Source organism: Coregonus clupeaformis, chromosome 35 (genome assembly GCF_020615455.1).
Source record: "Coregonus clupeaformis isolate EN_2021a chromosome 35, ASM2061545v1, whole genome shotgun sequence".
NCBI lineage: Eukaryota > Metazoa > Chordata > Actinopteri > Salmoniformes > Salmonidae > Coregonus > Coregonus clupeaformis.
Window position 1 is genome coordinate 40,274,093 of NC_059226.1, and position 18,027 is coordinate 40,292,119.

General features: G+C 43.0%; 1 protein-coding gene across 1 annotated transcript in view; it reads right to left on the bottom strand.

Moving 5' to 3' along the window:
• Window positions 1-16,416, bottom strand: part of LOC121551908 (neuronal acetylcholine receptor subunit alpha-7-like) — a 54,312-nt gene extending 37,896 nt beyond the window's left edge. Inside the window, exons 1-2 of the mRNA XM_045210699.1 lie at window positions 16,304-16,416; window positions 122-261 (exon numbers count right to left, since the gene is read on the bottom strand). Coding sequence (XP_045066634.1) covers window positions 122-261; window positions 16,304-16,373 — 210 coding nt within the window. The 5' untranslated portion in view covers window positions 16,374-16,416. The remainder of the gene's footprint in view (window positions 1-121; window positions 262-16,303) is intronic.
• Window positions 16,417-18,027: the final 1,611 nt, after the last annotated feature.

Genomic DNA, 18,027 nt, shown 5'->3' on the forward strand with positions numbered 1-18,027 from the left:
GATCTGTAACAGTGTGAGGCCCAGTTCCACCAGTATACAGAGAGAGAGAGACTCACCACGTCTATGATCTGTAACAGTGTGAGGCCCAGTTCCACCAGTATACAGAGAGAGAGAGACTCACCACGTCTATGATCTGTAACAGTGTGAGGCCCAGTTCTACCAGTATAGGAGAGGAGTCGTTGAACACTGGTCTCTCCAGACGGTTATAGTTCATCAACAGATCCTTATACAGCTTCCGCTGGTACTGACCACAAAAACAACCTGATGGACAAAGAGATGGAGAGAGAGATATAGAAGGAGAGAGATAGAGAGAGAGAGAGAGAGAGAGAGAGAGAGAGAGAGAGAGAGAGAGAGAGAGAGAAGGGGGAGGGGAGAGAGAGAGAGAGAGGGAGGGAGAGAGAGATGGAGGGAGAGAGAGATGGAGGGAGAGAGAGAGAGAGAGAGAGATTGAAATTGATCATCTAGAAAACCAACATAGAAACTATCAAGGATAAAAGCAATCACATATAACACATTGTGGACCACACAGCGAGGAGAGAGAGAGAGAGAGAGAGAGAGAGAGAGAGAGAGAGAGAGAGAGAGAGAGAGAGAGAGAGAGAGAGAGAGAGAGAGAGAGAGAGAGAGAGAGAGAGAGAGAGAGAGAGAGAGAGAGAGAGAGAGAGAGAGAGAGAGAGAGAGAGAGAGAGAGAGAGAGAGAGAGAGAGAGAGAGAGAGAGAGAGAGAGAGAGAGAGAGAGAGAGAGAGAGAGAGAGAGAGAGAGAGAGAGAGAGAGAGAGAGAGAGAGAGAGAGAGAGAGAGAGAGAGGTTAGATAGAGAAAGAGGTTAGATAGAGAATAAAGAGTAACAGTTCACAGTATGCTCACACCATGACCATCCGTTTGCATTATATAATGGCATTCTCAATTTATTCACAGCAGCCATGCAAATTCTTAATCTCAACACCAACAGCCAGAGGATATACTGTGGTTAGAGTAGCATTACACCCCATTATAAACTGTTGTAAATGAACACTGGGATATGCAATTATATTTTAAATAGAGGATCGTTGTTCCTCATGTTGTATTCACTGTGGACTCATGAAGTGGTTTACAGACAATATAATGAGGCAGCTGGACAAATACTGTTACGAATTAATATTATAATGAAACTGCAGTGCAGTGATAATAATGATGTCTGTCATAATAATTCTGTCTGTCTGTCTCGCTCACTTTCTCTCTTTGTCTCCCTGTGTCTCTCTGTCTTTCTCTGTGACGATCTCTCAAAATATCTATTTTTCTCTGTCTCTCTCGGTTAAACACTTCAACAACAATAACATATGTGGTCCCACGGGTGAAATCACCATCATCATCATCATCATCATCACCACCATCATAACCACTACCACCACCATCATCATCATTACCATCATCATCACCAACGTAATCATTTTCATCTTTTTTTTTTGACCAACTACAAAGCTATTTTTCTGATTGGGTTGGCCAACTGAATGATGCTGCCTTTTTCTCATCTATTTTTTGCCAGCAAACAGAATAGATTCCTCTATTATCAAGCCACTGGAGTCATATTGACAAGTGAAGTGATGCTCTGATTAGGTTAAAGAGACACATCAATAGATAGTAGAGCTTGATGTCAATGAATCAGTGACTCTGACAAGAATACACACACGCACGTGCATAACATGCACGAAAACACACACACACCCACGGAATATGATCTCCAAGCTCTGACATGGTCAATGAAGGAGTGGAAACAAGGAGAGGAATCCACTTCAGACTATTGAGATGGAGCCCAATGACGACAGACAGAGAGATTTATATTCTGGTCTTTTCAGAAAATCCTCCTTTCAGTTATCAAACTAAAACTGTGGGATTCCTCATGACTGAAAAGGTCCTGGCCCTCATCGCTCAACGTCTCCCAAATGACTTTGTTGTCTACTCACACACACACACACACACACACACACACACACACACACACACACACACACACACACACTCTCTCTCTCTCTCTAGCAATTACCAAGGAGGCTAACGAAGACGAGCACATAATGAATGACTTAATGGCTAATTAGCTAACGAGACCAAAATAAACCAAACAAAGGGCCTTCTGCTGAAGAGGGCTGCATCCCAACTAGCACCCATTTCCCTATGTGTGAGTGTAGGTGTGTGTGACTGTGACTGTGACTGTGTGTGTGTGTGTGTGTGTGTGTGTGTGTGTGTGTGTGTGTGTGTGTGTGTGTGTGTGTGTGTGTGTGTGTGTGTGTGTGTGTGTGTGTGTGTGTGTGTGTGTGTGTGTGTGTGTGTGTGTGTGTGTGTGTGTGTGTGTGTGTGTGTGTGTGTGTGTGTGTGTGTGTGTGTGTGTGCGCGCGCGCGCGCGCGCGGAAAGAGACAGGAAAGAGAGAGGAAAGAGAGAGGAAAGAGACAGGAAAGAGAGAGGAAAGAGACAGGAAAGAGACATGAAAGAGACAGGAAAGAGACAGGAAAGAGAGAGGAAAGAGACAGGAAAGAGACAGGAAAGAGAGAGGCAAGAGACAGGAAAGAGACAGGAAAGAGGCAGGAAAGAGACAGGAAAGAGAGAGGAAAGAGAGAGAAAAGAGACAGGAAAGAGAGAGGAAAGAGACAGGAAAGAGAGAGGAAAGAGAGAGGAAAGAGACAGGAAAGAGACAGGAAAGAGACATGAAAGAGACAGGAAAGAGACAGGAAAGAGAGAGGAAAGAGAGAGGAAAGAGACAGGAAAGAGACAGGAAAGAGGCAGGAAAGAGACAGGAAAGAGGCAGGAAAGAGACAGGAAAGAGACAGGTAAGAGAGAGGAAAGAGACAGGAAAGAGAGAGGAAAGAGAGAAGAAAGAGACAGGAAAGAGAGAGGAAAGAGAGAGGAAAAAGACAGGAAAGAGACAGGAAAGAGAGAGGAAAGAGACAGGAAAGAGACAGGAAAGAGACAGGAAAGAGAGACGAAAGAGACAGGAAAGAGAGAGGAAAGAGACAGGAAAGAGACATGAAAGAGACAGGAAAGAGACTGGAAAGAGAGAGGAAAGAGACAGGAAAGAGACAGGAAAGAGGCAGGAAAGAGACAGGAAAGAGAGAGGAAAGAGAGAGGAAAGAGAGAGGAAAGAGACAGGAAAGAGAGAGGAAAGAGACAGGAAAGAGACAGGAAAGAGACAGGAAAGAGAGAGGAAAGAGACAGGAAAGAGACAGGAAAGAGGCAGGAAAGAGACAGGAAAGAGAGAGGAAAGAGAGAGGAAAGAGACAGGAAAGAGAGAGGAAAGAGAGAAGAAAGAGACAGGAAAGAGAGGAAAGAGAGAGGAAAAAGACAGGAAAGAGACAGGAAAGAGAGAGGAAAGAGACAGGAAAGAGACAGGAAAGAGACAGGAAAGAGAGAGGAAAGAGACAGGAAAGAGAGAGGAAAGAGACAGGAAAGAGACAGGAAAGAGAGACGAAAGAGACAGGAAAGAGAGAGGAAATAGAGAGGAAAGACAGGAAAGAGACAGGAAAGAGGCAGGAAAGAGACAGGAAAGAGAGAGGAAAGACAGGAAAGAGAGAGGAAAGAGAGAGGAAAGAGACAGGAAAGAGGCAGGAAAGAGAGAGGAAAGAGGGGGAGCAACAAAGAGAGAGAACATACGTTGGGTTAGTGAGTCAGTATATCAGAACACCTTTAAAGAACACATGTAGTATCTTTTCAGCTGAGATCCAAGATGGCACATTTGTTATTGTTTTTGATTTTAGGAAATGAGCATCCAGCATTGTGGTAAAACAAATTGTAGTACATACTCTGCTGTTCTATTGTGCACTAAATGATGTCCAAGGGGGAAAAAACAGAGTTGATTGTTTGAAGTAATGTTTGTTGTAATATCACAAACGGACGTGGCAGTTTCCCCGCTATGGATTCCAACTTTAAACATTTGTACCAGAACACAATTATGATCATCTTTATTTCCAAAGAGAAAATTTAAAAAGTGAAAAATAAACATTATATCTTTGATGTCTTCTTCTCCATGGCAACAGGAAACAGGAAATAGACCTGGCCTCTTAGGTTTCTTTTTGAATCCCTCTATTTTTATTCATCTCTTCACAGCTACAGCTACACAAGGAAATGTCAGTGCCCCAAATGGCACTCTATCCCCTATTTAGAGCACTACATTTGACCAGAGCCCATAGGGAGAAGGGTGCCATTTGGAACGCAGGGAGACACTAGTAGGTTGTGCTGTGTTTTGTATGTGAGGGTCAAACTGAGGCTAAAACACACAGGGGCTGCTTCCCAAATGGCACTCTATTCCCTATATAGTGCACTACCTTTGACCAAGGGCAGGCCTATAGTGTGCTGGGTAGGGAATAGGCCGCTATTTGGGAAGCAGGCAGTGTTTCTTCTCAGCACAGCACCATTGGGCCAGACGGGACGAGAGTCTTCTGTTAGAGAGACTTCTGTTAAAAGCTTCTTTGACAGGGCTATTAACAGCTTCAGTAGCGTGTGTGTGTGTGTGTGTGTGTGTGTGTGTGTATGTGTGTGTGTGTGTGTGTGTATGAGTGTATGTGTATCTTCATCATTGGGCTCCCGAGTGGCGTAGTGGTCTAAGGCAATGGGTGGTTTGGAATTCTCATTGTTAGAACCTATCCTGCCAATGGCATACTAGACGAGTGGCGCAGCGGTCTAAGGCACTGCATCTCAGTGCTTGAGGCGTCACTACAGACCCCCTGGTTCGATTACAGGCTGTATCACAACCGGCCGTGATTGGGAGTCCCATAGGGCGGCGCACAATTGGCCCAGCGTCGTCCGGGTTTGGCCGGTGTAGGCCGTCATTGTAAATAAGAATTTGTTCTTAACTGACTTGCCTAGTTAAATAAAGGTAAAATAAATATTGTGTATCTTCATCATTAGCTTGCATGACTTATTTAAGTGTATCAGGGCCTAAAGGCAATGTGCTCTTATTATTAGAATGGGAGTCCATCTATCTACACAGATTCAGTAGTGTGTGTACACAGTGTGTATAATGCTATGTAATAAAACATGTGTATATGATGAAATAGGATGTCAAATTAATAGTATGTAAAAGTGTGTGTGTGTGTGTGTGTGTGTGTGTGTGTCTGTGTGTGTGTGTGTGTGCGTGTGCGCGTGTAGAATACATGTCATATGATTAAGGATTGTTACACCTATCTTTCTGCGAACACAATGACATACTTTTCCCTATAGACCCGTTTGATATGAATGCTTTCATGTAGTTAAAGTCTGTCAATAAGGATTATTAGGACTACACAGACAAGACCTTACAAGGTCTAATCACACATTATGGAAACACAAGCGCACATACAATTCCTGTTATATCATCCAACATCTCAAGGAACAGGATGAAGGGAACATTAACTCACCCAATAAAACTGTCTTGTCTTATGATAGCATCACATGGAAAGACGTCTTATCATTTTATATCATCTTTGTAATGAGCAGTTCTTTAATGATACTTCATCTTAAAAGACGTTCTGATGGTAATGAATTGCATTTATGTACCTCCTTTCATCTAGGCCCAGTGGTGGAAAAGGTACCCAGTTGTCATACTTGAGTAAAAGTAAAGATACCTTAATAGAAAATGACTCTAGTAAAAGTGAAAGTCACCCAGTAAAATACTACTTGAGTAAAAGTCTAAAAGTATTTGGTTTTAAATATACTTAAGTAGCATAAGTAAATGTAATTGCTAAAATATACTATAGTTAAAGTAAAAGTATAAATCATTTCAAATTCCTTATATTAAGCAAACCAGACGGCACCATTTTCTTGTTATTTTTAATTTACGGGTAGCCCGGGTCACACTCCAACACTCAGACATCATTTACAAATGAAGCATGTGTGTTTAGTGAGTCCGCCAGATCAGAGGCAGTAGAGATAACAGGGATGTTCTCTTGATACGTGTGTGAATTGGACAATTTTCTTGTCCTGGGAAAATTTATGGATTAAAAAGTACATTATTTTATTTAGAAATGTAGTGAAGTAAAAGTAAAAGTTGTCAAAAATTTTAAAAGTAAAGTAAAGTAGCGATACCCCCAAAAACTACTTCAGTAGTACTTTAAAGTATTTTTACACCACTGCCTAGGCCCTAGGTCTCAGATCACTGTATATTATGGGATGTAACTCAGCCCAATCTATCCCATTATAGTTGTCAATATTGTAGCGAAGTCAGTCCAGACCAGGGTTTGAACCTGTGACCTTGAGATTGTCAACCCAGCACCTTACTATAGCTGTAACGCCAAGAGATCTGAACCTCTTGGCGAGGTCGCTAGGTGTTGGGTCAAGGTCGCTACTATATTCAGGGAGCAAGTATTGAAAAGTACATGAGATTAATACAGGATTAGTTTGAATACACCCATTTGCTGTCATAAATTCATTTATAAAGATGACTTTGTCTGGATTAAAGTAACATCCTAGACTGTTCTAGTGAACTAGATTGAATCAGATAGGAACAGGAAATCCTGTCTCTTTGTTAATATTAAATCACCTAAATGGGATTTCTGTGAAAGTCTGAAGGCGTCCCAAATGGCACCTAGTCAAAAGTAGTGCACTATTAAGGGAATAGTGTGCCATTTCAGATGCAGATTTTGGATGTTTGCTGTGTACTTCAGAGATGAAAATCCCTGGCTCATAACCAGGTCATAAAGGCATAAAATAGAGGAGGATTATACACTGGTGGGCTCTGTCCCTAATGGTACCCTATTGGCCCATAGGGCTCTGGGTAAAAGTAGTGCACTATGTAGGGAGTAGGATGCTATTTGGGACGCGGCTATATACTGTAACGGAATATAACCAGGGACCTAGTTGAGGATTCCTCCCTCTTTCCCTCCATCTCTCCTCCTCCCCCTTCCCCCCTTACCTTCCATCTCTTCTCCTCCTCTTCCTCCCTCGTTCCCTCCATCTCTTATCCCTCCTCTTACTTCCTCGTTCCCTCCATCTCTTCTCCCTCCTCTTCCTCCCTCGTTCCCTCCATCTCTTCTCCCTCCTCTTCCTCCCTCGTTCCCTCCATCACTTCTCCCTCCTCTTCCTCCCTCGTTCCTTCCATCTCTTCTCCTCCTCTTCCTCCCTCGTTCCTTCCATCTCTTCACCTCCTCTTCCTCCCTCGTTCCTTCCATCTCTTCTCCTCCTCTTCCTCCCTCGTTCCTTCCATCTCTTCTCCTCCTCTTCCTCCCTTGTTCCCTCCATCTCTTCTCCTCCTCTTCCTCCTACTATCACTCCATTGTGACATCATTCCACAATGTTTATGACATAAACCAATCCACCGTCAGAGACCAACCAACGTAGCGAAAGGACTACAGAACAATCACCTTCAACAAATGGCTCCCACCTATCAGTTTCACTGCATTAGGTTCCCTTCATAACTCCACTTTAATGGCTTCCACCTATCAGTTTCACTGCATTAGGTTCCCTTCATAACTCCACTTTAATGGCTTCCACCTATCAGTTTCACTGCATTAGGTTCCCTTCATAACTCCACTTTAATGGCTCCCACCTATCAGTTTCACTGCATTAGGTTCCCTTCATAACTCCACTTTAATGGCTCCCACCTATCAGTTTCACTGCATTAGGTCCCCATCATAACTCCACTTTAATGGCTTCCACCTATCAGTTTCACTGCATTAGGTTCCCTTCATAACTCCACTTTAATGGCTCCCACCTATCAGTTTCACTGCATTAGGTTCCCTTCATAACTCCACTTTAATGGCTCCCACCTATCAGTTTCACTGCATTAGGTCCCCATCATAACTCCATTTTAATGGCATCCACCTATCAGTTTCACTGCATTAGGTTCCCTTCATAACTCCATTTTAATGGCTTCCACCTATCAGTTTCACTGCATAAGGTTCCCTTCATAACTCCACTTTAATGGCTCCCACCTATCAGTTTCACTGCATTAGGTTCCCTTCATAACTCCACTTTAATGGCTCCCACCTATCAGTTTCACTGCATTAGGTCCCCATCATAACTCCACTTTAATGGCTTCCACCTATCAGTTTCACTGCATTAGGTTCCCTTCATAACTCCACTTTAATGGCTCCCACCTATCAGTTTCACTGCATTAGGTCCCCATCATAACTCCACTTTAATGGCTTCCACCTATCAGTTTCACTGCATTAGGTTTCCTTCATAACTCCACTTTAATGGCTCCCACCTATCAGTTTCACTGCATTAGGTCCCCATCATAACTCCACTTTAATGGCTCCCACCTATCAGTTTCACTGCATAAGGTTCCCTTCATAACTCCACTTTAATGGCTTCCACCTATCAGTTTCACTGCATTAGGTTCCCTTCATAACTCCACTTTAATGGCTTCCACCTATCAGTTTCACTGCATTAGGTTCCCTTCATAACTCCACTTTAATGGCTTCCACCTATCAGTTTCACTGCATTAGGTCCCCATCATAACTCCACTTTAATGGCTTCCACCTATCAGTTTCACTGCATTAGGTACCCTTCATAACTCCACTTTAATGGTTCCCACCTATCAGTTTCACTGCATTAGGTCCCCATCATAACTCCACTTTAATGGCTTCCACCTATCAGTTTCACTGCATTAGGTTCCCTTCATAACTCCACTTTAATGGCTTCCACCTATCAGTTTCACTGCATTAGGTTCCCTTCATAACTCCACTTTAATGGCTTCCACCTATCAGTTTCACTGCATTAGGTTCCCTTCATAACTCCACTTTAATGGCTTCCACCTATCAGTTTCACTGCATTAGGTTCCCTTCATAACTCCACTTTAATGGCTTCCACCTATCAGTTTCACTGCATTAGGTCCCCATCATAACTCCACTTTAATGGCTTCCACCTATCAGTTTCACTGCATTAGGTTCCCTTCATAACTCCACTTTAATGGTTCCCACCTATCAGTTTCACTGCATTAGGTCCCCATCATAACTCCACTTTAATGGCTTCCACCTATCAGTTTCACTGCATAAGGTTCCCTTCATAACTCCACTTTAATGGCTTCCACCTATCAGTTTCACTGCATTAGGTTCCCTTCATAACTCCACTTTAATGGCTTCCACCTATCAGTTTCACTGCATTAGGTTCCCTTCATAACTCCACTTTAATGGTTCCCACCTATCAGTTTCACTGCATTAGGTCCCCTTCATAACTCCACTTTAATGGCTTCCACCTATCAGTTTCACTGCATTAGGTTCCCTTCATAACTCCACTTTAATGGCTTCCACCTATCAGTTTCACTGCATTAGGTTCCCTTCATAACTCCACTTTAATGGTTCCCACCTATCAGTTTCACTGCATTAGGTTCCCTTCATAACTCCACTTTAATGGCTCCCACCTATCAGTTTCACTGCATTAGGTTCCCTTCATAACTCCACTTTAATGGCTCCCACCTATCAGTTTCACTGCATTAGGTCCCCATCATAACTCCACTTTAATGGCTCCCACCTATCAGTTTCACTGCATTAGGTTCCCTTCATAACTCCACTTTAATGGCTCCCACCTATCAGTTTCACTGCATTAGGTTCCCTTCATAACGCCACTTTAATGGCTTCCACCTATCAGTTTCACTGCATTAGGTTCCCTTCATAACTCCACTTTAATGGCTTCCACCTATCAGTTTCACTGCATTAGGTTCCCTTCATAACTCCACTTTAATGGCTTCCACCTATCAGTTTCACTGCATTAGGTTCCCTTCATAACTCCACTTTAATGGCTTCCACCTATCAGTTTCACTGCATTAGGTTCCCTTCATAACTCCACTTTAATGGCTCCCACCTATCAGTTTCACTGCATTAGGTTCCCTTCATAACTCCACTTTAATGGCTCCCACCTACCAGTTTCACTGCATTAGGTTCCCTTCATAACTCCACTTTAATGGCTTCCACCTATCAGTTTCACTGCATTAGGTTCCCTTCATAACTCCACTTTAATGGCTTCCACCTATCAGTTTCACTGCATTAGGTTCCCTTCATAACTCCACTTTAATGGCTCCCACCTATCAGTTTCACTGCATTAGGTTCCCTTCATAACTCCACTTCAAAGATCCCCAATGGCCCTACGAGAGAAATGTCTTAGATCAATACCATTCAGTTGTGTTGTATTAAAATAAAACCATTTATTTTATGAGGCACAATGCTATTGTTATGACGAAGCAGCCAGTTTAAGTGCTGTGTGCCTTTGAGTGCACTGCTGCCTTCCAATACAATCCCAAAACACAAATGTTACAACGTCAATGATCATCTGTGATATGTTATTCCCTAGATGTTTCCATTCTGTCAGTCACAGATGATGATAGTTGTTGATGGTAGTGAAATCAGATGAGGAATACATTCTATACACAACCACATTCTAAATGCAATCACCACCTCAATTCTTCTTTTTTACATAAACTATGGTTACATCTAGACAGGCCAACCACTGAACAAAATTATAATCTACAAAATACATGTTCTGTTCATTCACCAGACCTCATGTTTCAGTTTTGGCACAGCGTATAACGTTCTTACACGATGCAATGTATTCCATTATCCATAATCACACTCATTTATCTCCAGAATGTCAACATAAAGATTCCCACTCGCATCTAGGGGAAATCACACTTTGATAATCTCCGTCTAACAAAACAGGGGGTTGTTATGATGTGGTGGGCCGACCACCTTTAATAAAGCACTATGTCATACAAGAGTTGATCAACTACAGACCAGTGATGTGTCCCAAATGCCAGCCTGGCTATTACCGACATAAGGGTGAAGCCATTTGAGACGCAGATATAGACGGGGGGGGGGTTGTTGGGATGTGTCATCCACTTACAGGGCCAGGAGTGTTTCCACACCGCATGACCTGATAAATAGCATGTCACTGGGGCCCAGAGGTTTTCCCAGGTCAGGGCATATAGCCTATTCTCAGATCGGTTGGTGCTATTTGTGCCATCTCCTGTGTATGTCATTGTCACACCAGACAAATTGAGTGTTAAGGAGTAACACTATACTGTAGCACAAACAGATCTGGGAGTCGGGCACAGGAGGTTGGTGACACCTTAATTGGGGAGGACGGGCTCATGGTAACGACTGGAGTGGAATAGTATCAACATACATCAAACACATGGTTTCCAGGTGCCATTCCATTTGCTCCGTTCCGGTCGTTATTATGAGCCGTTCTCCCCCCCAGCAGACTCCTGTGGAGTCAGGATACATATGGGATGTGTAGGGGATTCATTGCTGTGTCAACCTCTTATAATAACATACTGTATGGTTCAGCTGAAACACCATAACATGAGCCATACATATTCAACATCACGGTTTAACTGACCCTTTACATGTCATATCCAGGACACACACTCACACTGGATTACACACACACACACACACACCACAGAACATATGTCTAAAGCCCTGAGGCCATTCACTAAGCTGAGATATTTCCACCTAAATGAAATCCATCATAGATCTCTCAGAGGTCAGAGGTTACGGGTTAAGCCCAAACAGCTTGTCATCACTGACGGGGAATAAACAACAACCAGAGATTCCAGGACAGCCGATAGGCTGCCAGAGAAAGTGCGGCTCCATCCTAGAAAGTATCGCGAGACATCTTTGCAGTGTGTTCCAAGTTCCAAATAAATCTTGTTGTAAAAAAACTCATATCAGAATCAGATATCACCAAGGAGAAGCAGGTGAGATATTGATTTGTGTCTGTTGGCACACAGAACTTTAAGGAGAGCCAAACCAAGCTATGCGTCCCAAATTGCACCCTATTCCCTATATAGTGCTTCTGGTCAAAAGTAGTGCACTATATAGGGAATATGGTTCCATTTGGTATGCACACATTCCAAGCTCAGAACGGGAATCAATAACAAGGGGGTGGGGTCACAAACATTTAAGAAGATCAATAGATATAACTGCTGTATCTTTCAGCCGAAAACGTTTTTTTTTTACAAAATAAAACAAATCTAACAATCCAAACCTTCTTCCTGATTCCATCTAAAATAGATGGTGTCAATCTTTATCCTTTACTTGTGATTGAGGCTGACAAGATTCCTCTAATTGACATGACACAATCTTCACAGCAGATAACAGGAAATATGCACGTTGAATCGTACTTTCAAGATACAAAATCGTTTTGACAAACTTTTGATTTCAGACCCCAGAAAATGTGTAATTGAGGGCCAGTCAGTCATTCAGTCATAACCTTGAGAGACGCCGTTTTACAAACGTCAACATCCATCTCACAGTAGACATGAAGATGATTGGATACCTTAATGGTGATACCTGTGTATGATGGATGGAGGTTGGTTCAAAAAGGCTAAGGTGAGGTACAGCATACTGAAACAGCAGGACACAATCCCTCAAATAATCAACTGTGACTCCCCTGGCTATCACATGTTCATGGAGGGAATCCTCAACTCTCAGACTCCCCTGGCTATCACATGTTCATGGAGGGAATCCTCAACTGTGACTCCCCTGGCTATCACATGTTCATGGAGGGAATCCTCAACTGTGACTCCCCTGGCTATCACATGTTCATGGAGGGAATCCTCAACTGTGACTCCCCTGGCTATCACATGTTCATGGAGGGAATCCTCAACTCTCAGACTCCCCTGGCTATCACATGTTCATGGAGGGAATCCTCAACTGTGACTCCCCTGGCTATCACATGTTCATGGAGGGAATCCTCAACTGTGACTCCCCTGGCTATCACATGTTCATGGAGGGAATCCTCAACTGTGACTCCCCTGGCTATCACATGTTCATGGAGGGAATCCTCAACTGTGACTCCCCTGGCTATCACATATTCATGGAGGGAATCCTCAACTCTCAGACTCCCCTGGCTATCACATGTTCATGGAGGGAATCCTCAACTGTGAGACTCCCCTGGCTATCACATGTTCATGGAGGGAATCCTCAACTGTGAGACTCCCCTGGCTATCACATGTTCATGGAGGGAATCCTAACTCTACAGCCGTAAGGGTGATTGACGATAGACTGCTTTTGGAAGACGTGGTGGTGTCTTTGGCTGTGTGTGTCTTTGGCTGTGTGTGTCTTTGTGTCTGTCTGTGTGTGTGTGTGTGTGTGTGTGTGTGTGTGTGTGTGTGTGTGTGTGTGTGTCTGTGTGTGTGTGTGTGTGTCTGTGTGTCTGTGTGTGTGTGTCTGTCTGTGTGTGTGTGTGAAACAATTCATTTCTTGTCCAAATTTTAATTCGAATTGTAACAGATGTTCCTTATTAGTTCATAATTAATGACTTCTAGCAGACACAGTTATCCAAAGTGACTTACAGTCAGTCATGCAACCATTTTACATATTGGATGGCGCCAGGAATCGAACCCACAACCCTGCCAACTGAGCCACTAATGATCTGTCTTCTCCTGGGGGGCTGGAGCCTCTACCAGTGAACACACCACTATGGTGCATAGGTAGAGATACCATCTGTGTCCCAAATGGCACCCTATTCCCTGTACAGGGCTCTGGTCAAAACTAGTGCACTGTGTAGGGACTAGGATGCAATTTGAGACGCAGGGCATAGTCTCGCTAACCAGCTGTGAGAAATCGAATGAAATGTTATTTGTCACATGCGCCGAACACAACAGGTGTAGACTTTACCGTGAAATGCTTACTTACAAGCCCTTAACCAACGATGCAGAGTTAAAAAGTATGAACATTTGCTCATAACATTTAAAAAAGTAAGACAATAAATACCAATATACGAGGGTATATACAAGGGGTACTGGTACCGAGTCAATGTGCAGGGGTACGAGGTAGTTGAGGTAATTGAGGTAATATGTACATATACAGTTGAAGTCGGAGGTTTACATACACCTTAGCCAAATACATTTAAACTCAGTTGTTCACAATTCCTGACATTTAATCCTAGTAAAAAGTTAGGATCACCACTTTATTTTAAGAATGTGAAATGTCAGGATAATAGTAGAAATAATGATTTATTTCAGCTTTTATTTCTTTCATCACATTCCCAGTGGATCAGACATTTACATACACTCAGTTAGTATTTGGTAGCATTGCCATTAAATTGTTTAACTTAGCCTTCCACAAGCTTCCCACAATAAGTTGGGTGAATTTTGGCCCATTCCTCCTGTCAGAGCTGGTGTAACTGAGTCAGGTTTGTAGGCCTCCTTGCTCACACACGCTTTTTCAGTTCTGCCCACAAATCTTCTATAGGATTGAGGTCAGGGCTTTGTGATGGCCACTCCAATACATTGACTTTGTTGTCCTTAAGCCATTTTGCCACAACTTTGGAAGTATGCTTGGGGTCATTGTCCATTTGGAAGACCCATTTGCGACTAAGCTTTAACTTCCTGACTGATGTTTTGAGATGTTGCTTCAATATATCCACATAATTTTCCTTCCTCATGATGCCATCTATTTTGTGAAGTGCACCAGTCCCTCCTGCAGCAAAGCGCCCCCACAGCATGATGCTGCCACCCCCATGCTTCACGGTTGGGATGGTGTTCTTCGGCTTGCAAGCATCCCCCATTTTTCCTCCAAACCTAACGATGGTCATTATGGCCAAACAGTTCTATTTTTGTTTCATCAGACCAGAGGACAGTTGCAAACCGTAGTCTGGTTTTTTTATGGCGGTTTTGGAGCTGTGACTTCTTCCTTGCTGAGTGGCCTTTCAGGTTATGTCGATATAGGACTCGTTTTCGAGTGGTATGACGGCTGCGTGGTCCCATGGTGTTTATACTTGCATACTATTGTTTGTACAGATGAACGTGGTACCTTCAGACGTTTAGAAATTGCTCCCAAGGATGACCAGGACTTGTGGAGGTAAAAAAAAAAATTCTGAGGTCTTGGCTGATTTCTTTAGATTTTCCCATGATGTCAAGCAAAGAGGCACTGAGTTTGAAGGTAGGCCTTGAAATACATCCACAGGTACACCTCCAATTGACTCAAATTATGTCAATTAGCCTATTAGAAGCTTCTAAAGCCATTACATAATTTTCTGGAATTTTCAAGCTGTTTAAAGGCACAGTCAACTTAATGTATGTAAACTTCTGACCCACTGGAATTGTGATACAGTGAATTATAAGTGAAATAATCTGTCTGTAAACAATTGTTGGAAAAATTACTTGTGTCGTACACAAAGTAGATGTCCTAACCGACTTGCCAAAACTATAGTTTGTTAACAAGGAATTTGTGGAGTGGTTGAAAAACGAGTTCTAATGACTCCAACCTAAGTGTATTTAAACTTCCGACTTCAACTGTAGGTAGGGGTAAAAAGGACTAGGCAAGCAGGACAGATATAAACAGAGTAGCAGCATACGTGGAGTGTGAAAGTGTGCGTGTGTATGGTGTCAATATGCATGTGTGTTTGTGTGTGAGTGTGTGTGTGTGTTGGAGTGTCAGTGTAGTATGTGTGAGTGTGTAGGTAGATGAGCCAGTATAAGAGAGTCAATGCAAAAATGGGTCAATACAAATAGTCCGGGTAGTCATTTGATTAACTGTTCATCAGTATTATGTCTTGGGGGTAGAAGATGTTCAGGTGCCTTTTGTGTCCCAAATGGCACCCTATCCCCTATGTAGTGCACTACTTTTGACCAGGGAGGAAATAGGGTGCCATTTGGGACTCATATGCCTAGGTAGGGAAGGGAGTGTAAAATCAATCAATATAAATCTAATGAACCAAAATTGATCAATTAACAGGCCTACATGAAAAACGAAATGTGGCCTATGTTCTAAACATAAAATGATCTTTAAATGTTTCATCACCCTCTCTCTATCTCGGACCTATTGGCATGGATTCCTCAATCCAGTATTCCCAGATTATCGTGCTCTGGCTGAGATATTGGATATTGCTCCCTCCCGGTATATTGGTTTTAGCGCGTGCCCGTGCCTCCCCGCCCCAGCTCCTTCACACACACACAACAGATGTTATCGGAGTATTAAAGAGGTCGGGGTGCCGGAGAGTACACACACACACACCAACGAGGAAGGATTTGACCGCTCTAAATCGACAGGACGTGATGTGGATAGCGTACATTATCATAATAACACATCTGTGTTTCTCACTTCTACATGGTTCGCAATTCGGGATAAGTCTCTGGATCATGTCAATACCATTGTTTTCCCACCTTTTCTCATTACGTTCCATTCCTTTCCTTCCCTTAAAAGTGCTTCCATACATTTTAATAATCTACAAGTCTCCTAATCATTGCGTTTATGTATTGATTTTAGAGTGCAAACATGGCATTACCAGTTATTGATATAAACATCACGATACCGATGGGTGTTTAATTTTAATCTCTCAAAACACATCTATGCACTTACACTGACAGCTGTTTCTTTCTGCGTGAAATATGCAAAAATATATGCATGCGCCTGCTTACCTTTAAAGCAGAACGCCGTCCACAGGTAAACAGCGATATATACATATCCAAGACACTTCCGATGATGCATCGTACTTGTGGAATTAGAATCCTCCTTCTGCGCGCAGAGATCAAACTTCTGCTCGAGGAGGATGCTGCGACTCTTCTGACAGACGCTGGCGCGCGCAGTCTCTCTCTCTCTCTCTCTCTCTCTCTCTCTCTCTCTCTCTCTCTCTCACGATGTTAGAGAGTGCAGTGAAAGTGGAAATCCATTTTTCGGTTTGTAAACTGTCACAACTTCACTGAAGTCAAACACAGAAGCACAAGTTATTCCCTCTCTGTCGGTGACGTTTCTCCTTCTGTCCAGCTCACTTTGTATTTATTAGTAAGGAACTCCCAACGCGGGGTAAAACATTTGATCCACAGGTCAGGCAATTCGCCTCGTTTCCGATTACGGTGGACTGGAAAGCCTACAAGGACCGTTCTCCAGCCATCTGATGCTGGATGACACAACCAGCTGCGCCAGTGCATGCCAGTGTGCCCCTAGGATCAGACGTTGCACGCATCAACCAGTGACACGTCATCAACTGTGTCATCGGGCTGATGGATATGACATACTTAAAATGACTATCCAGCCGTTTTAAAATATGGGATGTGCCAGGAACGCGCCCATAGTCAACACCACATAGGTCACAACAACAGGGGTGCTTCCGTTTATTGGTTTATCTGGATCACCATTAGCTTTTGCAGAAGCAGCAGCTACTCTTCCTGGGGTCCACACAAAAACACAAAACATGACAAGTAACAAAACACTGATACACTGACAAGGACAGTCACACAACGATATACAAACAATAGAACAACAACAACACATAATGTGTGTGTTAGAGTGTGACTGTGTGTGTTAGTGTGTCTGTGTGATTAGAGTGTGTCTGTGTGTATTAGAGTGTGTCTGTGTGTGTTAGTGTGTCTGTGTGTATTACAGTGTGTCTGTGTGTTAGAGTGTCTGTGTGTTAGAGTGTGTCTGTGTGTTAGAGTGTGTCTGTGTGTTACAGTGTGTCTGTGTGTTACAGTGTGTCTGTGTGTGTTACAGTGTGTCTGTGTGTTACAGTGTGTCTGTGTGTATTAGTGTGTCTGTGTTTTACAGTGTGTCTGTGTGTATTACAGTGTGTCTGTGTGTGTTAGAGTGTGTCTGTGTGTGTTAGAGTGTGTCTGTGTGTGTTAGTGTGTCTGTGTGATTAGAGTGTGTCTGTGTGTATTAGAGTGTGTCTGTGTGTGTTAGTGTGTCTGTGTGATTAGAGTGTGTCTGTGTGTATTAGAGTGTGTCTGTGTGTTACAGTGTGTCTGTGTGTGTTAGTGTGTCTGTGTGTTAGAGTGTGTCTGTGTGTTAGAGTGTGTCTGTGTGTTAGAGTGTGTCTGTGTATTAGAGTGTGTCTGTGTATTAGAGTGTGTCTGTGTGTTACAGTGTGTCTGTGTGTGTTAGAGTGTGTCTGTGTGTTGCAGTGTGTCTGTGTATTAGAGTGTGTCTGTGTGTGTTAGAGTGTGTCTGTGTATTAGAGTGTGTCTGTGTATTAGAGTGTGTCTGTGTGTTAGAGTGTGTCTGTGTGTTACAGTGTGTCTGTGTGTTACAGTGTGTCTGTGTGTTACAGTGTGTCTGTGTATTAAAGTGTGTCTGTGTGTTAGAGTGTGTCTGTGTGTATTAGAGTGTGTCTGTGTGTTAGAGTGTGTCTGTGTATTAGAGTGTG